We start from the raw sequence: 24,694 nt of genomic DNA, 5'->3' as shown, positions 1-24,694 counted from the left end.
CTTCTCTGTACAAAGATCTCCTATAAAAATTTCTGGACAGAGATTCCGTAACTATTTTACCCCTACTATTTGCTAACTTAAAAAAGAAAGTGCACACTGCCTGAAAAGCTGGAGTTCTCCAATGCCAGGCACAGACCCAGGCAGTGCTATCGTTAATGCCAGTGGTAGGGTGCAAACATTGTTGCAGAGAAGCAGCACAGATGGACACGGAAATGCTCAGCTCTTCTAGGATTAACTCATAAATATCCAGCAGTACCTGCCTCAAACAGTCTAGTCATACGCATTTCCAGTATTTCATTTTCATTCATGTAAATGCACCTCAGAAACATAGATCTGTAGGGACACAAATAATTTAACCATTTAAATAGATATTGTCCCTCATGGACTCACAGGAGCATGCAAAGATGCATGGAAAATGCCTGTGTCTGATGGAGACCAGGCAGTGTTCTCTTTCAAAGCTCAGCTTGTGTTGCTGACCAACATCTGATAAATAGCATTTCTAATTATACTTATAATAAATGAGAAGGCAAAACAACGATATGAGGGAGACTTTGATGATACACCTTCAACACAGAAACATCAGCAAGCATCATTGCTAGCCATGCTAGAGGAATCAACCTCAGCTTTCAACACTGAGGGAATATTTGAGACACAGAAATAGCTCACACTAAAATAATTTTATCTTCAGTGAAGCTGTGTAAAAGCCTTGTCATTAAATCTGAAACCTGGTGAAATATACCAGTCTTGAATATTGTTATTCGCAGGTGAAAAAGAAAATGTTGGTTATGGTTTAGGGCTGTGAACAGTTTCAACATACATCTGTTTAAGAGAGAGAATTAATTTGTCACATATAACCGAGATCCTAAACTGAACAGCCTGTGTCTGTACGGCAAAGGACTAAGTCTGGCACATTAGGATATGAAATGTGTGCTAACTGGGATTTACCAAGGTGGGAGGTTAACTATTCAGTATACTTTCAGGAGCCAGGAATGCATTCGGTATGCTGACCCTTAATAATAACAGAATTTTCCGATATGGAATCCATTTAGTCCTATAAAATTCTGCAAGAGGATTGCAGTTCACCCACCAGTGTCATCTACGACACTGAATAAAATGCCAGGCACAAGATGAGCTGAAGTGAAAGCCCATGTCTTTTACTAGCTGTCTCTATATTCAGCTTAGTAATAAGGCCAAACTCTCATGCTGAACTCTATTCTCCTGAAAAAAAAGCCCATAATCTCAATGTTGTACACATTTGCACCCTCTGACTGTCATTAGCTTCATGCATCTGAAGGATGAAAACATTGCCAGTGCTTTTCCCATGGCCCCATGGGAGTCTTCCTGCCCTGAAGCAAGTTCTTAGCTCATGCATCAGTACTTAGCTTAGTCAGGTTGACAGGCTAATTGTATTGTTATATTCCTTCCAAAAGCCTGATACTACTCTGACATACACTGGTACAACAAATTAGTGCTAGCTAGATGAAAGCTGATCATTTAAACCTGCTTGTGTGAAGTCAGACTGCATGTTAAACTGGCAAACATCTATGGAGACATTGTTTAAAGGAAAAAAAAATTAAGATTTACAAGACACCTGTCTAGCCATTTTCTGTTCTTTCCCTCTCTTCCCATTATTGCTTTTATCAAGGTACAGTCCAAACCCGATCTTGAAGAATGCATCAGTCTGCTTGGGCAGAACAGGTTAAAAAACAAAAGGACTTTCCTCTCTGCAAACACACCAGATATGGTTATTTCTTTCAAAAGGAACAGCTCAGAGAGTGGCAAGGGTCGGGTGCAGGACCAGCTTACAACACACCAAACTGCCCACCCAGCTGTGGCTCCCCTGCATTTCACAATGGTCGCCTGCTGCATTCCTCATGCTACCGCTCACCGACCCTGCAAGGGCACTCTCCTTTTATTAAACCAGAGTGTTTTAAAAGGAAAATAGACAAATGCCACTTAAACAGAGTGGAGTCTATTTGGTTTTGGCCTTCTGAAACAAAGAAGGCCAACTCTATTGAAAGACCTTTAGGATCTGGTTGAAAGCATGCTGAGGTCAAATGAAAGCTCCATCAAATTGAAGGGGTTAAGGAGTAGAACATTAAAAGATAGGTTGAGAAGGCAACCCAACACAATCTGTAATGATTTTTTTTTTTAACTAATCAAGGAAGTCTCATGAACAAGAAGGAAGCTAAACTAAGCAGGCAGAACATAAGCTTTCTTCAGACAGCTCTGCTGAAACACCTCCACTCTGATCCTACCCCCCTATCTTAGCACTTTTGTGAAGTGGAGGCTTCCAGCTACGCCAAATTAAATGATTATTCTACGGTATGGTCAACCTCCATTTTCAATTTGCTTCATGGTGCACAGTTTGTAACGGCATTTTAAACACATGTAGCACTTGCTTCTGTAGAACAGCTTTTGGCAGAGAGTTTAGATGAGTAATTGAATTAGTTTTTTGTTATTGTAACATTTAGTATGATGTAATTTTGTTTTGGATCTACTGATGGGAAAAAAAGTAAACCAATTTGGTCTGTGAGAGATGATACTGGATTTGCCTAATGAGTGTATAACAATTATTTGACACTCTCAGTTTACCTTACCTTTATTAAAATGCAAAAGGATTTAATTCAACGTAATATTTGAAAGGGTAAATGTAAAAATTAAAGTAACATAGGTGATCAAATTCTGACTATGGACAGATGTGATCCATCCTCTAGATGTAATCTCACTAATATTTACACGTGAGGTAAGAGGAGCAACACTTCAATTTACTAAGGTCATTTCAGCTGACTGCTTTCTGAAGGGTGTTTTTCATAAAACCAAAATGTATGTTTGCACTTTTAGTCTGCTACAGAGAAAATGTGTGTATGTGCTTTTAGTTTACAAGGAAACAAGCATCTTCAAACTGCAAATGGGTGCTTGTCCTGATCATTCACCACTGGTTAGAAGCCCAAAGATATAATTAAAAAGAGTTGCAAGGTCAAGTCACTTGAACCAAGTAGTCTTACCTCATCAAAAATTGTAAGCATCAGCACAGCTAGACATTCTAAGGGTCCAAATTTTTCTGAAATAAATTGTACTTCCACCCAGAGGAGAGCCATGCGCCTGCTATTTGCATTCCAAGATTTGTTATAAGACCTACATATTCCCAGAAAGCACGTGATCTCAAGCTGGAACAAGCTCCAAGTTTTCTTTTAACTAGTGGAATAAACATAATTTATTTCAACTCCATCCATATTTAATGTTAAAGAAAGTAGAGTGGTTTTCCCTCCTGTTAACTACACAGCTAAGGTTGAGCTTGAAATCCCAGCAATGCCTGAAAAGCCATTTTAAATCTGAAGAAGATTGTCCATTGCAGGTATACTGCAGCTTTAAAGGATATATAACATTTCTAGCTAAGAATTCACTGTAGCTTATATCACTAATTAATAATTCCTACCCACTTTCAACAAAGTGAATTAAACTGAAGAATGTACATTAAAATAATCCTGATAACAGCCAAGAACATTGCAGTGTACTGCAATGCAAGAGCTCCTACAGTACTCCTTTAAAGCCCTAAAGATCTTGCTGTAAAGAGCAAAGGAGGGGTGCGTGTGTGAAGGAAATCAAAAAGGGAGGAAAAAAGCGGGGGGGGGGGGGATACATGTCTTTAAAGCTATAATGAGTAAAGCTGCCACCACTTCAAGCTTTCTGTAAGTACAACTTCCGTCTCACAAAGTCTTCTATCTCTGCCAGAAATACCCTAGGTTGGTACTTCTGGAGATGCCAGTTTATGCTAAAGAAGCAAAATGCAGACAGTTTTCAAGGCTCATTATGCCCTGCTGCTGGTATCAGAAGAGCCTTGCCCCTTCTGTCCATTTTAGCTAGATCTCAGCCTGAACTTCCTAGGAAACACCCACTGCTTCGTCCACAGAAATCTCACGATGTCCTGACATCTACAGCATCAATGGCAGAAATGTCACCTGCAAGCAATTTGCTTGTCAATGACCTACATAAAATAAATGTCTGCTAGCACTAATCAAAATCAGCTATTTCTTTACCCCTCATTACCTTAATATACACTTAATCTGAGGATAATCCTGCAGCTACGACCCAACACAGCCACTCTAGAGGAAACAGGCATGAGGACTCCCAAAGAGTTCTCGAGAAAGAGAAGGAACGCCTTGTGCCTTTGGACGAGGAAGCAAGAAGAATCACATATACAAAATGAAACCACCATCAGTGGATAGGGCACTCAGATGAAGATGTTTACAAAAGAAAAAAAAAAGACTTTAAATTATGATCTGAACAACGGACTTCTTAAAATATAAACAAAAAATAATCTGACATGATCAAGTAAGATTAAAATAGCTAGGAATCCAATTTTATTCCTAAAACTTCCAGCTTCAGTGTAATTTCTGAATTTATTAAAGACTTGTCAGGCATTCATGTTATATTCAGATTATGGGATGAATAATAAATCTTTCCTACCCTCACCACTAACACACAGTACACAGAAATCATTTAAACTCTCTGGAATAGTATGTAGAGAACACAACAAGTGCCAGATATCCTTATACCGGAACAGCTGCCTGGCCATCCACAAGCTGCGTCACTGACGAGAGAACCATGTTTCATGTGAGAGCATGTGTGTACATGTCGGTGGGTGCACAGAGGGAAAAACACAAAAGGTAGCAAGACCTCTGTTCATATCCTGAGACCTATAAAACATGTTCAGCATTAAGAAAATAAATTCTAGTTGCATACTGGAATTTAATTTAAATTTTGTTTGGAACTGTTCTAACCCTACAGAATCCAACTGTTTGTCAGTGTCACACAGAAAGGAGTGCACAAAAATGCAGAACACATTGTTTAATTTCTCCTCAGTTTCTGAGGGTTCCTGTCTTCCTCCTCATTCAGTAAAACATTGCTGAAGTAATATTTTTCAAGCACTCCGTGTGTTCCATAGATTAAACAGCAATACAGATAGTGAAAATTGCAGTTAACCTCTTGCTGGACTAAGGCACTGATACAGACTTTAAGCTACAGTTATTTCCCAGACGATATGCACCGCTGGGTTTGGTTAGGAAGTTTAAATCATCTGGTTCTTATCATATCCCCACTGTTTCGGGGCATGATGAACTGTCAGTGACAATACGCAAAGCTCCTCTGAGGCCATTGCCTAAACTTGTCTTTTGCTACTGTGAGAATGATATTAGGGACAGAAAAAACAGTATTTTTATTATACAGTCTTTCTGCCCTCCCTTTTCAGATACATCCAAGTGCATCCCTATATGAATTCTTGCCAAGCCAAACATTCTCCCTCTTTGAGTAATCCTTGATCATCCTTTGATGTTAGTTTGTCACTGAGGTCAAATATATACTTCACACAATACTGAAATACTTTTGTAGTGAACCAGGAAGAAACTGCTTTCAGCACTTATTTCGGTGTGTAACAGCAGGAGACAAGGCCAGTGACCTCTTCTCTTTTTGAGAAACATATATTTCAAAACTTCAACCAATGTAAATGTATGGTTTATAAGATTTCATCTGCTCAATGTTGTGTATCTTTGTTGCATTCCATCCAAGGTAACAGCTGGATTACAGCTCGGTTGGGAAACTCTTTGGAAATCTCTGGCTTTTGAAGGAAGGCAAGGCAGAACAAAATCACAGCCAGTTGAATTAATATTGGTAATTACTGTCAATCAAAATGTTAACTTACAAGACATTCCTGACTAGCTGTTGAAACTTTTCAGAGTGATTATCTTGGAAACATCGTAAGTAAAATATTCTGATACGTCCAGTTTACAATGCACAAAAAGCATGTTTAATGTAACTAGGCAAAGAGTTGCATATCATTTTATTTAAATGATACTGTATGACCAAAGCAATAACTTCCAGAATAACTGCATTATACTGAAGAAAGGGCTTATTAAAGTAAGCCTAATCCTTGTGAGGAGCATAATTCCCTGGAAGCACGAGGATTCCCCATGACAATACTCGTCCTCCAGCTCCAAGCAGATTCCATCCATTTCACACACATCCTGAAAACAGAGGTTCACAAACCAGCCTTAGCAATATATCCAAGGACTCAACGGGAATGAATGCCAAACTATTTTCTTTTCCGATGCTCCAGATGGATGACCACTGTTTAGCTGGTGTGGTAGATAGCTTGTCTTCCCATTATCCTCACTGTATCCTGTGTAAAGACAAAGAGGGAACTTCAGCCATCAGACCTGCCACTCAGCCACTCTTCAGAAGGACCACACAAGCCAGAAAAACCTGCCTGCCTTGTATTCTTGCCAAAGTAATGGGAGTTCTGCTCTCACAGAAGTTAAAAGAAGGAGAGAAAATGCCCTTGTGACCAAACTGCCAGAGCTGCTCAGTGCACTTGAGATGCTGAGTGACCACAGGCGCAATTGCTCACATGATTAACTGCATGCTGTTTCATGCAGCCAAATCGCAAGGATGCCTACGGAACTGTTCAAAATACTGCTAAAACACTCTTTTCCCTAGCAAACAAGCTGAAAGAAAAGTAGCTGCAGTGAGCATCAGATGCCTTGAGGCTGAAGTGGCTATACCTTTTACGCTGGCTCTCCTAGTCCCTGGAGGGCAGCAGCTCTCTCTTACTGGGTGCGAGGCTGTGAGCTGAGCAGTATGAGCCCACTTGCCCCAGGCTTCCACAGTCTTGGAAACTAACTGAGGAATTATTGCCTCCTTTGCACTTGCAAGACTGGGCAAAATGCCTACGAGGGGATCAAGAGAGTATTTCCTATGGAAAACCCCTGGCATAGGGAACACTTGATTGGAGTGACTGCACGCCCCAAGGAAGGCACTGGCACAGAAGCAGACACATGTAAGGGTATGTACTGTACTTTGGGTAGTTACTTCATGCTCAGACTTTGCTAGTGCAGCTGAACAGGCCAGGATTTATGTTTTCATTTCAGCTTCTTAAAAAGGAATAAACAAAAAAGTCCAAATCTCCTTCTGGGTAGTTTTAAATTTACTCTTTCTTCAGGATAAAAATCATCCATCACTTAGAAGAAGCAGAGGAAGACACCTTGATGAGAAGGAGAGAAGAGGAAATCTCACTGAGATCTTGGAGATTTTCAATGTTTACTCTGCTCCTGTGAACACAGACAAGGGTTCAATAGGTGGACAGTTTTTCTTTACCCTGAAAGAAGACACCTGATACACATACAGCTAGCTCAGTTCCCAGGGATGTTAGTAAAAATTTGCTTTGATAGCCCTTTTCAGCATTGCATTCCTTTTTGTCTTTTGCATTTAACAGCACAGTTGTGCAAGCCAGGCTCAGTACTAAGGGAAGAGAAAAGGGGAAATTATGGTATCTTCGCCTTTTGCACAGGAAAGCAAATAACCTCTCCTCCCTTCCTAACCATATATGACCTGATATGGTTATTGCATAAGGACAAAGTGTCACACTGAACTCTCTTGTCCTGAAAACAGAATGTCTGTAGCCTCAGTGTTGAACACATTTGCACCCTCTGACTGTTAATAGCTACAAACATCAAGTGCTCTCTGAGGGATAAAAACATGGCCAGTGCTGCTCCCATAGCCCCATGGGATTCTTCTTGTCCTGAGGCAAGTTATGTAGCTGTATGTACGCAGTCTCTTAAAATTTATAATACGGAGTGCACAGCTTTCAATCTGCAACAAAACAGGGAAGAAATGATAAACAGCCATCTCAGGACTTTAGGAGCTAAACAGCCATTCCCAAACCTGGATTGGAAGTTGTATCCCAGAAGAAATGTGCCAAGTGTGAGCTCATTTCTTCTCCTAAAAGGGCAGCAGCCAGCTGGGGGGGATTGCTGGCAGAGGATGGAGCTGACACCATATCACTTCAACACACTGCACACTGTGCTCCCTATAACATTTTATAACTGTGCCTTATAAAACTCAGATCAGTCCTATCTCTCACTTCACTTACCCATATGAAAATATACACCAGGAGAGCAATGTGAATACAAGACCTTTCTTTCTTGCTCTCATAGACCAAAGTTACAACACTCTGTTGTATTTAAGTCCTGCCGTGCTGGTGTAAACAGCAGGCATGGGTGATCCAATACAGAGCAGGTCCAAGCTGGCTCAGCCTCAGATTTGTCGCCTAATTGACTCAGAAGGGTTTTCGAGACTAGGACTGGTTCAGATACAGGATGGGTGAAATCACTTTCCAGATTTCGGAACCCACCCAACAGTATGGGTTCAAAAGTGCATTTTGCACTCGAGGACTTTGGGTTTGCCTTCCACGTAGCAAGAATCACAGGCGGGGCAAGAACCCACAGAGACACAAAGAAAGGAAAAGAGACAAAAGTAAAATCATTATCTGTGATAAGGCCTATTGCATGCCAAGCGTTTTCTAAGTGGCGAGAAGTGAAAACTGTGTGCTGGCTGGGCTGTGTTCGTCAGCTTCAAGAGAGAATAGCCAACATATGGCTGACTATTCACCCAGCCTAATTCTCTGTGCAGGTCATGATGGCCAAAAGTGAGGCCTCTTATGTGCACCAAACCCCATGTGGACTGGATTTAGAAACTCTGGTTCTGAAAGCCTGAGCTAGAAGACCTTGCCAAATCAGCACAGATTTTAACGGGCTCGTCAGCCCTAGCATGGCTCAGTCTCCTCTGGAGCATGTCAAAGCATTAAGACAAGGTGCCACATGTTGCAACAGGAAGATGGCACTCTCTGGTCAGGAGGCATTTCAGAGGAGGGAAGAGATCTCTCCAAAGATTTGTGTAATTTCAGATAAACATTCACAATCATAAGGTTTATTAAAAATAAATGGAGCCTCCTATTCTTCTGATGGTCTGCCATCTCCCTCAATTACCTCATGGAGCTGTGTATGTGTTTATTTTAACAACAAGAGGCAGTATAAAGGGTTGAAATATTAACCCGCAGTGGAGGCAGGAAAACTGAAAGGGAAATACTTGTGTAAAAATAGGGGGGAAAAGAGAGAAAGAGGGGAAGAGAGGAAGAGTGAAAGGAAAGGGAGAAGAAAGGAAGGAAGAAAGAAAGGAAGGAAGGAGGAGGAAGAAAACAAGGAGAAGTAAAGAAAGAAATAAATCATGGAGAAAGCTCACGATCCCATGTCATAACAAAAAACAAAGGGAAGACAGGAAAAAAAATGCTCATGGGACTCTTAGGAATTAACTATAAACCTCGGAGTTTATCTAACGTATTTATTCCCACTTGAATCACCAAGTAATTGATCTCAAATTAATGAGTATGTTTCTTTAAAGGAAAATACACTCAATAGCTGAGTTTGCAGTACCAAGGTCGAAGAGTTTTCTAGAAGTACCAGATTTTTTTTCATGATTTTACATTCACTTACGAATATGGAAGGACCTAAACGCTGCCAGGATATAAGCTGCTGATACTCTCATACTGGCCTTTAATATCACAAATGGTGAAAATGTTTGTTTCCATTGCTCTCAACAAATAAAATACACATTTGCACTTTGGAGTCAGTATGCTGCACAGAAAGGGTATGCATTCCTCTCTATGCTAGTCCTCAACTCCGGTAAGATGTGATAACACACTCCCACTTGCCTCAGTTCACACCAGCACTGCTGGGTGGCTGAGCCTATCAGAGAATGACAAGACTGCTAAAGTTTGGATTGGCAAAGCAAGAGTCTTACAATTCAAACTGTGGCAGGTAAAATTTTTAGTTTCCAAGATTTCTGTTGAATTACTTCCCTCTCTTCTTCAGGTAATTCAGATCTTTTGTCTTAGAACATGGCCCTGGCTAGACTTATAAGGAACATACTGGCGATACCACAGTACTTTAAAATACCCCACTCTCTTTTTTAAAAGTTACAGGAACTATGAAAATGTCATATACAAAACACATTCACAATCCTAATCCACCCACATACCAAAATGAAAAAGAAAAGACAGCCCTGGGCTTGTTAAGGGCAGTTATATTTGCCCTCAATAACAGATGCTTTTAACAGTCCAGGCTGGAAGAAATATAGGGATTTAAACAAGCCAGTAAGTAAGTAAATAAATAAATAATCCACCAATCTGATGCCAGCACCAGAACGGTAGGAGACCTTATTGCTTCCTTTATTCCCTTTCATTTCTGGGTCTGTTGATACAGCACAGGATCTGAACAACACACTAGCAAACTTCAAATGGGGACTGAGATTACATGCAACAAAGCTAGCAGGGGAAATTCGACACCCCTACAGTACATTCATATGGAAACAAAATGAGTTATATTTATTTTATGGAACAGTTTGAATTTATTATAAGTTGCGTATAATTTCCTGCCTCATTTCTTGAGCACTCCTGGAATTTATTTCAGGAAGTCTTATGTTATCATACAGCCCCTTCCCTCTGCCCTGACACCCTCCCTGCTGAACTTGCTCTACAAGAAGTGTCCTGTGCAGCCTGCTGTAGGTGACCCTGCTTCAGCGGGGGGGTTGGACTAGATGACCCACAGAGGTCCCTTCCAACCCCTACTATTCTGTGATTCTGTGATTCTGTGATTCTGTGAAAGGCAGAAATCCCAGGGCAACCTCTAAAGGGTTGAAGCTTTGGAAGAAATTCCATAAAGGCAGTGAAGATGAAAATGGAAACAATGTGAAAACTGATGGACTGTAGAATTAGTGAACACACCCCTTATTTCTCTACACAACTCGAAGAAGGACTGCTCTAGTGCGGTGCCCAAACAATTCACAGGTGGCAAAATCATTCAGATTTCTACATATGCTTGCCTTGGAAGCCAATTAAATCTCACAAGTACACAGACTGCTTTCCCTCCCTCTGTCACCTGTTTATATTGCCTTCCAATTTCACCACAATTTTAGCTACTCTTATAAGATATTTTGAAAAGCTTGGTTCTGGCAGCCAAAAGAAACAAAAATAATCATATATGACATTAAATTCCAATCAGGGTACTAAAATGGAGGAAAAAAAAAAGATGGAAATGTACCTGGAGCTAGTAATCTCTGATATGGTAACTTCTCACTGACAGTGAAGCAGAGAGGAGGCCCTGGTCTACAGTAGTCTTCAACATGCTCAGATTCAGGCCTCAATAAACCCATAACACTCAGCAAAGGTTTTCTGTTGAAAATAAGATAAATTGGCCTTTCAGAAGTTTCACAAGAAGCTATTCACAACCAATGCTTTTTGGAGGTATTTTAATTGATCCTGTGCATGACATCTAAATACCATATGCAAAAGCTCAAAATAAAAACAGATCTAAAATGAAAAGGTTTTAGTACAAAGTCTAAGCAGGATGAATTTGGTATAGGTCTACTGCAGTCAACAGAGTCAAATCAATTCATATAGATGAGAAGTTTGCTCTCGAATCTTAACTAATACTATGCTTATGAACTTCAGAGGTTGATGACCCTATCCAATTGCTGGAGAGACTTTAACAGAGACAGATGAGATACTGCATACAATTGTCTTGAAAGACAGATGAAAAATTTGAGAATGACATGTTTAAAACTCTGACACCAACATTTAAATCTTTCTAGTATCTATAATCACCAACAGATAACCCTCTTTCTTTGTCCCTTTTGCATCAGGAAAAACTTTGTCTGGTTAAAAAAATAGGTTTGAACATGTGCAGTGAATCTTAGCATGCATGATAGCAAATCTCAGACCTGTGATGAAATGTTTTACATTCCCTGAAATAGAACGACATCTAAATGATCGGATTACTCTAAGCATTATTGGTCTGTGTTCAACACTACACAGGGTTAAGGACCTAGAGAAGATTTTCCATCAATTCATGAAATGTAGGTCTCTTGCTTGCTTCCCCCATTTTGTCTGAACATACATTTAAGGTTTAGGGGATTTTATCAGGACTTGCAAACCTGAAGCTGGTGAGCCATCTGTTAAGACAAGCCTACTGTTCATCTGCTGATATGAAAAGATGGAGATGTCAAAATAAAAAGTTAGCCATTCCTGCACATCAGTTAGGAAGAAGTTGTGGTTCATACCAGAGTATGATATGCTAATGGAATTCAATATTTCATGCCAGCTTTTCATTAGTTGCTGTCCACCACATGAGACGACTTATTTTATAACTGTCCTTGGCTTGGGCTGGAACAAGTAACTTCTTTCTCCTTTTCCTGCTCCCTATCCTGATACCATAGCATCTGGTGGTTGACGTTCTTTCACTGATTTTTCACTACCTTCAGCTTTCTGTTAGTTTCTATATGGTTGATCTTATTATTCTGCTATCCTTCTTCATATGAGAGAACACGTGTTTGTGCAACAACAGACTGCAATTTTCCATTTCTTTTCCATGTAATTGTTGCCCATACAGCTCTGATTTTCACAAAATCACAGAAGGTTAGGGATTGGAAGGGACCTCTGTAGGTCATCTAGTCCAACACCACTGTCGAAGCAGGGTCACCTAGAGCAGGCTGCACAGGACCACATCCAGACAGGTTTTGAATATCTCCAGAGAAGGAGAATCCACAACCTCGCTGGGAAGCCTGTTCCAGTGCTCTGTCACCCACAGAGTGAAGAAGTTCTTCCTCGTGTTCAGATGGAACTTCCTGTGCTTCAAACTGTGCCCTCCTTCCCTTGTCCTGTCACTGGGCACCACTGAAAAGAGTCTGGTCCCAACCTCCTGACACCCACCTTTAAGATATTTATGAGCATATATAAGACCCCCTCTCAGCCTTCTCTTCTGCAGGCTGAACAAGACCAGCCTCTCAGCCTTTCCTCAAAGGAGAGGTGCTCCAGTCCCCTCATCATCCTCGTAGCCCTCTGCTGGACTGTCTCCAGTAGCTCCTCATCTTTCTTGAACTCGGGAGCCCAGAACTGGACACAGTACTCCAGATGGGGTCTCACTAGGGCAGAGTAGAGGGGTAGAAGAACCTCCCTCGACCCACTGGCCACACTCTTCTTAATGCACCCCAGGATGCCATTGGCCTTCTTGGCAACACGGGCACACCCCTGCCTCATGGTTAACTTGTCATCCACCGGGACATTCAGGTCTCCCTCCGCAGAGCTGCTCTGCAGCAGGTCAGCCCCAAGCCTGTACAGGTGCATGGGGTTGTTCCTCCCCATGTGCAGGACCCTGCACTTGCCCTTGTTGAACTTCATCAGGTTCCTCTCTGCCCAACTCTTCGGCCTGTCCAGGTCTCGCTGAATGGCAGCACAGCCTTCTGATGTATCCACCACTCCTCCTAGTTTTGTGTCATCAGCAAACTTGCTGAGGGTACACTCTGTCTCTTCCTCCAGGTCACTGACGCATAAATTGAACAAGACTGGGGCAACTACTGACCCCTGGGGAACTCCACTAGCTATAGGTCTCCAACTAGACTCTGTGTTGCTGATGACAACCCTCTGAGCTCTGCCATTCAGCCAGTTCTCAATCCACCTCACTGACCACTCATCCAGCCCACACTTGATGAGCTTCCCTAGGAGGATGTTATGGGAGACAGTGTCAAAAGCCTTGCTGAAGTTGAGGTAGACAACATCCACTGCTCTCCCCTCATCTACCCGCCAGTCAAGCCATCATAGAAGTCTATCAGCTTGGTCAAGCATGATTTCCCCTTGGTGAATCCAGGTTGACTGCTCCCGATAACCTTCTCTTCCTCCTCTTGCTTAAAGATGACATCCAGAATGAGCTGTTCCATCACCTTTCCAGGGATGAAGGTGAGGCTGACTGGGCTGTAGTTTCCTGGGTCCTCCTTCTTGCCCTTTTTGAAGATTGGAGTGACACTGGCCTTTCTCCAGTCCTCGGGCACCTCTCCTGTCCTCCAGGACCTTTCAAAGTTGATGGAGAGCGGGCTAGCAATGAGATCTGCCAGCTCCCTCAGCACTCATGGGTGCATCCCATGAGGGCCCAGATATATGTGGGTGTCCAGTTTGCTTAAATGATCTTTAAACTGATCCTCCTTGATCAAGGGAAGGTCTTCCTTTCTGCAGGCTTTCTCTTTTACCTCCAGGGACTGGGATTCCTGAGGGCCAGGTTTAGCAGTAAAAAATGAAGCAATGGCAGCATTCAGTAATTCTACCTTCTCTGTGTCCTCTGTCACCAGGGCACCCACCTCATTCAGCAGCAGCCCCACATTTTCCCTAGTCTTCCATTTGCTACTGATGTAGCTGAAGAAGCCCTTCTTGTTGTCTTTAACCTCCCTTGCCAGTTTTAAATCCAGTTGGACCTTAGCCTTCCTCACTGCATCCCTGCATACTCCGACAATGTTCCTATATTCCTTTACTTGTTCCTTTCTTATTCCTTTTCTTATGACGTTAAGAAAACAGATATGAAAAGCAATAGAAACAACAGTGCTGTCTGCAGATTTGACAAGACAACACTGTAACAGAAACCATGAGGTTATATTTGGACAGCTAACAACACAGTTTTAAGGGATTCAGTTGCCTCTTTCAGCAAAATTTCAGTCATGCAGAGATTGATAGCTCTCTGCTAAGGAGTTATTTGTCTGGGCTTGTGGATTACTCAGGCTTGACATTAAATCGTGAACCTTACGATCATATAAGTTCGTCCAGCTGACAGATCCATGACTACAGGTGACCATATTCCAATATTCAGACTCTCCAATTTCTCTCTCAATTTCCTAGTTTCTTTTATCGTTCTTTACCAGACCTATAAATCTAGCAGAAGTCATTAAAACCAAACATGTTGAACTTTACTGACACTGGTGAAGGAGACCAATACAGCCTATATCAAGTACTGACTCCCATTCACTAAAATACAAAAGATAAAAATTCCATCACATGATCTTAGTTCAGCTCATGCAAACCTTTGCACTTGGTAGAAAAAGAGTAAATAAATCATATATTTAAAAAAACATCTGAAGGAAAAGGTCAATAAAAGAATTCCAAATACAAAATTCTTGAGTAATATAGGAAGAAAGTGAGGAGCATAGTTGCTTAGTAGCATCTAGATCTTCATATAAGAAATTTTTTTGTTTTATAGACATGAGACATTTGGAGTACGGCAACACTGGCCACAGACCACAATTGTGAAAAATTTTGCACTCCTTCACATGAATGAATCTTCACTTTCTATAGCTGAACTCTGTGTTTCAGTGCATCCTTATACAACTGGTGTGACCAGATGCCAGTCTGTACACATATATGACTACGCATGAAAATAGACGTGCACACTTTGGACCCTGTACTGGAAAAATTCCTCATTATACAGCTACAATTGTAGAAATAGAGGAACAGACATGCAACAGTAGGTAGACCTATCTACACATGAAAGGAAAAACTGTCAATCTTCGTACATTCAGATGTAAATAAAAACTTTATATTCATTCCACTGGCTAATTGTTCTTGTGGTCATCTGAGAGAGACACAGTTAGATAATAGGGGAATGCAATGTCAAAAAGCCTGGAAGGAATGGACTATTGTATTTGACTATTTTCCATGTACAAATTAGTATAGCAAAAGAAAGAAATCCTGCAGAAAAACACATGTACTTTATTACAGTTCTTAGTGTTACTTCTGCAAGTACTACAACATCAACAAAGAGAGCTAAGAGAAGCTGCTGAAAAGATGCAAACAACAAATGCAAATGTGATTAAATGCCCTTCTGACATGAAGTGATTTGACTTCAAGTTCGGACGAATACATGTCAATGGCTGATTATGGTTTTGGCCACATTTCCTTTGAGTTAAACAATCGTGATTTGCTTGTGTTAGACATTTCTTTTTAAACCAATAAAAAGGGAAATCTTCAGAACAGAATGACTGCTTTCTTTTTTTTTTGTTATCTTTTTCTTTTCTTTTGTTTCTTTTAAAAGTGGTGTGCTAGTATATCCTTAGCATGCAAAAAGTCCACAGAGCAATGAGCAAAATTCTCCAAATACCTGGTCTTAGTCTGAAAAGAGAGGAACTGTCTTTTCAAGTTACTTTCAGTCTGATACTACTTTTTCAAGACAGCCGTCTTGTGTTACTGCTCAGATTCTCAAAAGTGTCTATGAAAGTACTTAACCCTCATTTGTGCCAGGGAAACTGGATGTCTGAGCATGGTGCAAGTTCTAGTGCAGTTAATAAATAATTTACCAACCCCTGCAGACCTTACTCGAGGACCCCACAAATGCAGACGAATACCATTTCTTCTGAAGAAGGTGAAGAAACCTGATGGAGTAGTGAGCTACACTCACCACTACGCCACTCCAGGTAGTCTGACCTGAAGTAGGCTATATCTGCTGGCTAACGAGGAGAACAGGAGAGGTTATTACTGATACTGCCTGTGGGCTTGCCATCCCCTTAGCATGATGTGCGCATGGGCTGTGCATATATCTGGGCTGTGAAACCTCCTTACTGGGGCAAGGATGCTGAACAAAGACTTTCGGTGCTACTTTACTCTACGGTGTCTTACTGAAAATATAGGATCATGATAAATTACTATGGGCATAATCATGTAAGCATTTGTTACCTAGCCTACTGTGAACTTCTGCTGATGTCACTAAGTGCTACATGACTAGAGGCTGCTCACATTGCTCTGTGTGGGCAAGACAGGAGTTTTAGAGAGGTACAAAGTGAAACACAAGTTCAAATGCTGTTTGTCATACTTCTCAAACTCATTCCACCTGCTTGACGAAAGACTAATACCTATGAGTGTAATAGCTCTGTCACAGGCCTGATGCAATGTGTCTTTTTCTTCTCAGAAATATCCATGAGCTTTCTAATACATCCTGTGTGAACTCGGGCTGCAATAAACTACAGTAGTAACATGTATACCGAGGTATCCTACAATTTATCTCTATCCAAGCTCTAAGTCAAATTCTTGGATGTTTACCTAATCTCCTGCTGAAAGCAAGTGAGAGACTTTCCTGAGTATGGAAGGAGCAGAAGAATGCCCTGATTCAAAAAAAGAAAGTTAAGTTTGCTTCATATCACTATTCTTATGGCACAAAGACATTTGGTGGGAGTGGGGGGAGGGTGGGGGGCAATCTCTTGAGGCAGGGTAAGTCATACAAATACAAACCAGTATAGCATGGAATATAATGCATAATAGTTGGCAGCAGAGTGCACTATTTATTTTAACGAATTAAGGACTGAGAACTTAATTCACAAGCAGCAGAATGAAGTACAAATGTTATGAGTATGAACTTAACGTGGGGCCAAATCCTACAGTCCTTACACAGTCTTATTGAGTCATATCTCCTGTTGATCTTCCCTAAATTAGTACTGCAGGATTGGTTTAGAATATATTGCAGTCATCAGGTTATAAACTTCTCATTTTCATAAATGAAAAAGAATCTATGCTGACTTTCTGTTGTTTTGTGTGAATTCAGTATTTTGAGAATAGACCTTTAAACAAAGTAAGACTTTTAATTCAGTCCAGATAGCATTCTTATTTCTAGTGATTAATTGTTATTTAGTCATTCTATATCCAAAAATCTTTCTTTAAAAATCAGACAATATATTTTAATAAGCATTTCAGATAGGGTTACTCCACTATTTATGTCCTCATATGGCTAGCAGAAAATGTGTTAAGATTAGTTTACAATAATTACCATGGATTGTTTTATACAGACAAATGAGAAGATGCAAGCTGCTGTAAAGTTCATATATTTCTTTAACATTCTTTGCTATTTGAGTGACTACATTCAGTGAAATCTTCAGAAAAAGACAATATATATGTATGCCAAGATGACCGTGGTATCAAAAGTGTATGCATATTAATATTCTTACTGCAGATTTTCTGATAACAAACACAGAGCTCATACTTATAAAGTAGGAGTCAAAATGGAACGTTTAATCTCAATCAAACAGCAGAGATACAGTGCTCAGCTGTAGAACATCCTATCAGGTTAATCAGGAGAAGTATGCAAGAAAATCACTTAGTAACCATCAGCTTTATAGCCCTGAAGTATACCAGATATCACATAACATATCTTCCAAAAGTTGGTATAAACTTGTCTCTGTAATGAGTTACAGCAGTAATGAGAGCTCATTTAAGTTGGCTGCAGCAAAATGTTCAGTACATGCTGTACCTGTTTTTTCTGCATGTGCAAAACAGAAAAATATTTTTTCTTTTCTGTTTTTTTAGGAAGGAAGAAAATTCCAGGAACATTACAGTGTGATATAGTTTGATTTAAAGACAGGAGAAATAGCTCTTCTTTGAATCCCAAGCAGTCAAATCACCATTCATAGGTCATTGCTCTCCAAGTTTATAAAAATGATGCCAACGTCAACTTCTTGGTTCTACCTGCAACAACCCACAACATCACGGCTCCAAGCCTGTAGTACTTTAAAGACAATAATATTTAAACAATTTTTTTAAAACTAACTCTTTCTAACTGCGGTCTTAAAGATTAAAAACATACCCATCTGCATATATACACACAGACAAAATATCAGCTGCAAGAGATACACATTTGTGGGAAAGAAATACGTTTACCAGGATGAGGGAAGCCAGAAGCAGGGTGCCAGCAGTTGTCCAGCGGCAGCCGTCCATGATCGGGTCTGTGCTGGACCTGGGATCGGACACTGTGCAAGCTGTGAAGCGCTCGGCTGTGTGCTGTCACATCCAGTGCTGGTGCGAACCTTCAGCCCTGCTCCTCCACCTCCATCAGCTCTGCTCACGTTTCCCGACCCAGGCGCGGGTGGGTGGGTTGGGGTGAGCTGCAGGGAAGCGCTCCCTGAGCCAGCGAGCAGCCAATCCCCCTCCTGCTAGTCAGTTACGCAGCACAACAAAGCCAAGGGGTCTGGGGAAACCGTAACAGTGAAAGACGGAGGGGAAAATAAAAACAGAGAGAGAGAGAGGAGAGGAGGAGGAGAAGGAGGAGGAGAGAGGCAGAATGGCACAGCTGAAGGGAGTGCTCTGCCTTCAGCTAGCCATTCTCCAGGAGCTCTGCTCCACCACTTGCCGTGGGCTGTTCACGCTTATTGCTAGGTCAGTAGCTCTCCTGAGCGTGCATTGTTCCAGACAGGAGGGAAACTTAATCTGTGTCAATACATAATGTACGCCATAAAAGGCACCAATCGGAAAATGCTGAAATCCTCCAGGGACAATGTATGTTTTACTAAAGCCTTGCATTCTCCACAGAAAAATGCTCTCTGGAACCCTTTTACACTATTTGCTCAGCAATAAAGGAGTCTGACATTGCTCCCAAATTGTAAAGCAGGAATGTTTCCCACAGGACCGACTGACAGTTTTTCTGTCACTACTTTTTTTTTCTGGAGGGAAATTTAAAAACTACCCTATTCTGCATTAGAAATAAAGTGACCTTATGAGAGGAAGAATTTTGCACAGAAAGGCAAAGACGCATACACCTCTGGAAAGCTGGGAACTCTGCCTTTTAAGTATTAATTTGACAGATAGGAGTTTCAAATTACTGTGCTCACTCTGTTCAGGATTCATCCATTTTGCATGTTTATGCCCTTGCATTGCCTGAAGTCTCCAGCTAATTTTCAGGTTTTTTTTTTGTTTGATTTTGTTCTGTCTGTTTGTTTTACTTTCTGAAGCAGAAATTGCAAACTGGATCCAGTAACTCTTTCTCAACACAGTAGGCATTCTCCCACATCGTGCTGAGATGGACGCCTGTTGCAGTCATAACATTCTGGTGCTGTAGGGCATGCTACATCCACATGGTCAAGTAGAAAACCCTGTCTTCCCTAAGATCTTGACTGTGGTACTTCAGTAAACTCAGACAATGAAAGAGAAAAGTAAAGTACATGTGTGTTAGGGGTGGAGAACAGTATGCTAGCAATGAGTCTGGAAAGTGACTGAAGTCAGAAGCTAGCAGAAGAAAGGGAAATTCTACCTATGGCACCGTGACAGGGGACAGAAAGGAAAAAAAGGTAAGTGTAGACCACAGACCATTTAAGTGAACTGCACCTCAGTAGAAGTGAAAAACAGCCTGGAGGAAAAGCTGGAAGATCAGATGGAGATGGATACAGTTTGCAAGAGGAAGAAACTGAGGGGAAAAAATAAGAGTTACAGATGTTGAGAGGTCAGATAGGAGGAAAGAAGAGAGTCTGGATTGGTCCAACAGGAACATAAACGCTGAAGATGTATGAAGGCAAAAATAGAAGAGATGAACTAGACAGACCTGGGCTTGGGAAATTAGGCTGCAGAGAGAAATTTGTAACAAGAAATAAAAGTAACTAGGAACAGAATCAGATTCAGCTCGCACTGTCCAGCAGTAGCTTGGTTGGGGATCTTTGGACTTGGCAGGCAAGGAAACAGAGACAGGAGGACTGAAAAGACTCAGTGGGAAGTGGCTATGGCGGAAACCTGGCTAGGTGGGTTGAACGTAGCAGGGGTGAGAAAAGGCTTAAAACAGGTACTAAGATTCGTCCACCACCAGTGAGTCCTTTCTGTGTCCAAATCCCTTCACATAGCAACTTCAGAGACCACTTCTTGGAGGAGAGGGGAGGGAGGGACCACTTTGCACTACCCTCTGTTTCAGAAGTGGGGAAACTACCTTAGGAGGACACCCTGGCAGAATTTAACACTTCTCATATTGCCATTGAAAACTCCAGAAACTAAATATATTAATCTACTAAAAGTCTAGTGTACCTTTTATAAATACCATCACTCCCACCCCCCAAACTCCCTGAATTCTTTGCTTCACCAGCAGTGTCAACACACTCCTGAGAGTTGCACAAAAGGATTTTTTCCATATGTCTACTGGCCACTGTAGTCTATTTTCTCCTCTACTCTGTTCTCTTGGCCCAAGTAGACTAACATCATAGGAGAAGTACTTACAGATAGCCCCTGAAATTCCTGTACACAAAATCGACCATTTTTCTGGTAAACAGCAAGGTCTACAATATTGAATAGATGAAAAGGTGACTGGTTATTTTTTAAGAACAAAACGGCTACAATTATGATTACATAGCTTTCAATGGGTGAATCAACTGAGAAGGATGTTTTCGTAACCTTATGCTTGTCTTTCAGGTTTTCTTTTCTTTGTCTTAGCCCAACTTGAAAGTGGAAATGTGGCACTAACACTGTATAAGCTGATTTCAGAATTCCTGATTTTGGACATTTCTTGTTCAATTTTGGAAAAGGTAACATTTTTAAAAGGAAGCTTTGGAGACTCTTCTTATCAGTACAGAAGTCTCAGCCAGCAACTAAATCATCTGGACTGGAATAACTGGATTATACTTGGATTCCATGCATTCTGCCATTGTTCTGCTCACAGACCTCCATTGCAGCTGATGGGAAAGTTGCATGGAGAATGACGGCAAGAGAAGGAAGTTAATCACAGAATAGAATCACAGAATCATAGAATCATTTTGGTCAGAAAAGACGCTTGTGACCACTGAGTCCAACCATTAACCTAACACTGCCAAGTCCATCGCTAAACCATGTCCCTAAGCACCAGATCGACACGTCTCTTAAATACTTCCAGGTATGGGGACAAAACCACTTCCCTGGGCGGCCTGGTCCAGTATTTGGCAACCCTTTCAGTGAAGAAATTTTTCCTTATATCCAGTCTAACCCCCACTGCCACAACTGGAGGCCGTTTCCTCTCATCCTATCACATCTTATCTGGGAGAAGAGAGCAACACCCACCTCGTTACAGCCTCCTTTCAGGTAGTTGTAGAGAGCGGTTAAGATCTCCCTTCTGACTCCTTTTCTCCAGACTAAACAACCCCAGTTCCCTCAGCTGCTCCTCATAAGACTTGTGTTCTAGACCCTTCACCAACTTTGTTACTTTTGTTGTTCTTCTCTGGATGCGCTCCAGTGCCTCAGCATCTTTCTTGTAGTGAGTTGAAGATCTTGTAGTAATGTTACCAAATTATGTGGCCTACAATATTCAGACAGGTTGAATAGAAGATTTAGCTATAAAGAATTTAGTTTATTCAAGAAATGTGTTTACTCAGTAGCAACACAGCAAGACGTTCATAATAGTATTGTAACGTATATGGAATTCACCAGACTTGATACTTATTAAAATTCAGACCAGTTTCTAAAATGCAGCTTGAATTTTGTTTCCACAACAAACTCATGCAAATCCCGTATTTTTTTTCTTTTCACAAAACCACATGAATATTACATTTCCAACTGTTTGACTTTCAGTTTTCTGCACACATTGAACCTAGAAATCAGAGCAAAATTCAAGGAATGGAAACTCACATGAATCAAGTCCAAAGGAAAGGTCTGCTCAAACTCTTGCATACAGCTTTAATGAGGAGTCATGCCCAATATCTGCCAATTTCTGCAAAGCAGTGTTGCATCTACCTAAAGGCTCATTTGAATTATTGCTAACTGAAAAAAAAATGAACTGAAAATGAAGTGTAGATTTACTGAAAAAAGACTTTAAGGCATTGAAGTGCCTGGAAGTGTTCTGGAGCTGAACATCTCCATATCCTGCTGTTCAGGTCCAGGATTTTGCTATAGTGCATTTACGTATTTTCTATGGAGTTCACTTATTTATCTCACAGAAAGGTCATTCTAAATATGGAACATTAGTTTGGGGGGTGAGTATTTCATTTCGGGTTGCAAATGTACTCAGAAATACAGACTATAGTAGGAAGGAATATATGCCCTAAACAAAGTAAAATTGCCTAAAAGGTGTAAAGCCTCAGACTCTGTTCATCTCCAAATTCTCTCTGTCATGCAGCCCAAACGAATGCAAGAATTCAGAGCAATAAAAGACTTCTACCTGCTGCAGAAGTAATAGCTGAAACCCAAATGGATGTCTTAACTGATCAGGATAGCATTACTATGTCCAGCACTTTGCTTCACCAGTAAGACAGAGATTGATCTCAGCAGAATCTTAATGCTACAGATGAAGTCCTGAGTCCTTAAAGATCATTTGCAAAATTGATGCTGGAGATCGGTGAGACCAGGATTGCATTCAGTATCACTTTGTGAATGTACATATGAAATATGTCACCTCCAAACACTGATATTACAAACATAAGCCATTCACTATCTCAGAAGAGAGTGAATGCACAAATACGTGTTGCTTCATGTCATGAAAATTACCCCTTCCACTTTCTGAACTGGTAGTTAATTCCAGTTCTCCTTCATCTCTGCCTGGTGGTAAAATTAAATTGGTTTGCAAGCAGAGCTGGTATCAGCACTGCACACCTATGGCAGATGGCATGAAATGGAAGTAGAAGCAAAGGAGAGTGGCTGAAGGAGTATTTTAACCTCTACAGATTTAACAATACTTAATTTGAAAAACACATGTGTGGGCACAAGAAAACTGTTAACATCAATGCACTTTATAGCAGGAAAGAGTGAACTCAACTTTGGAGCTGATCTCCCTGGGGAGAGTATGTTACCATTTTCACTCAGAAGCCACCTGTCTCTTCCTGGAGGCTGGACCTCTATTTTTGCCATTGGGCCTGTAGCAATGAGGATTTTTTATTTCTTTTTATTTTTTCAGTTAACAGTTATTCTTAGCTTTCTTCTCTTATAATCACAGATTGATTCCTGGGAACCGGGAAGCTCCGCAAGTATGGAAAGTGAAAAATGGGAGGGAGCCAGTGCTTTATAAGGAGCTTTAGGTAGGATTTGCATTTACACATATGCGTGCCTATGTGTGCCTTCAGCAGATGTGAAAGAAAGCAGAGTGAAAAGGACTACAATATTCTGGACTGCCTAGGTGAAGCTCACCCAGATGTGCATGACCTGTGATTATGAAAGCACTTTCCTCAGCAGTTAAGGTACTGATGCATACAAAACCTCTACCTAGACCTCCAACTTCTGGTAAAATTCAAACATCCAATAGCAGGAACAATGTATCCCTGAAGAGTATGAACATCCTCATTCACACCTAGCAGGGCAACGGATAGATAGTTCAGCCTTCAGACTCATCCAGTCTTGGCATTGTACGAGAGACTGGTTACCACCAGCAGTGGGGTGCAATGAGGTCACCTCAGAACCAGTGTGCTGTGACCTCTCTGTCTTCAGCACTCACATGAAACTCTACATCTAAAATGAGAAGTCTTGAGAAAGAGGTGATACGTAACACTGCTTAATCTTTTTGTTTGAGTGGACAGAAATCAGACTCATGAGATGTTTTCACATGAAACAGTTTGAGTGTTCAACATTGAAGCTGAACAGCTGCTTCCTCCACTGGAATTGTGGGAACAGATGGAGAGAATTCACATGTAAGGACTGCTTCTTTCTAGAAATTTAGCTGCACTCCTTGAAGTGATGAGCTACAAAGACCTCCCTGCCCTTCCCATGTTAGACTGTCACCATTTACCTTCTGAATTAAGATATCAATTGCGCTTCAGCAACAGCCATTAACATGTGGCAGTAGAAAAATCTAAACCAAATCTCACCAAATTATCTAAAAATTTACAGACTCTTGCAGTGTTTTTCACAGTTTAACGCTGCCTTCCCATTTTTTCATTGGATGAGTGTGGTAGTTTAGTGGACGAGATGAACGTCTTGAACTGGCATGCTTGAGATCTGAATTACAACAGCAAAATGTGGGAATTCTGCAACAGCAGATGCAAAATTGCTTCCTCCTCGTGTTTCGACAGAGAACTGCAGATAAGACAGACAAGCACATATCCATACTTCTTCCAACACTGTTTCTCTCTCAGGCTTATTTCTTTCCCAGGGTGGCACTTACATATCCTTAATATCTCTCCTCAACTTTTGGATATGCTTCTTGTGGGCAGACTAAAATGCATTCCTGTTTTTAGAGTCATCCCAGTGCCTGTCTGTGAGTGGGCTCACACACAACTCTGAGTCACTCATGCTCTGCTTCTGGCAAGTGAACCTCTACCTTCAAATTTTTTTCCCTCATACAAGACTGATTCCCCTATT

The 24,694-nt window shown here is 41.0% G+C and overlaps 1 protein-coding gene across 5 annotated transcripts in view; it reads right to left on the bottom strand.

Moving 5' to 3' along the window:
- The window catches only part of ADAMTSL1 (ADAMTS like 1), a 466,061-nt gene that overhangs the window by 180,770 nt on the left and 260,597 nt on the right, over nt 1–24,694 (bottom strand). Inside the window, exon 1 of one of the 5 annotated variants that reach the window (XM_075411539.1) lies at nt 18,347–18,446. The exons of the other annotated variants lie outside the window; for them this stretch is intronic. Within the exon in view, the coding sequence (XP_075267654.1) occupies nt 18,347–18,403 (57 nt within the window). The 5' untranslated portion in view covers nt 18,404–18,446. Of the gene's footprint in view, nt 1–18,346; nt 18,447–24,694 lie in introns of those variants that run through there. 5 annotated transcript variants of the gene reach the window in all.

This window comes from Opisthocomus hoazin, chromosome Z, assembly GCF_030867145.1.
Source record: "Opisthocomus hoazin isolate bOpiHoa1 chromosome Z, bOpiHoa1.hap1, whole genome shotgun sequence".
NCBI lineage: Eukaryota > Metazoa > Chordata > Aves > Opisthocomiformes > Opisthocomidae > Opisthocomus > Opisthocomus hoazin.
The sequence above is the reverse complement of the archived record's forward strand: the minus strand, read 5'-3'. Positions and strand labels throughout refer to the sequence as shown.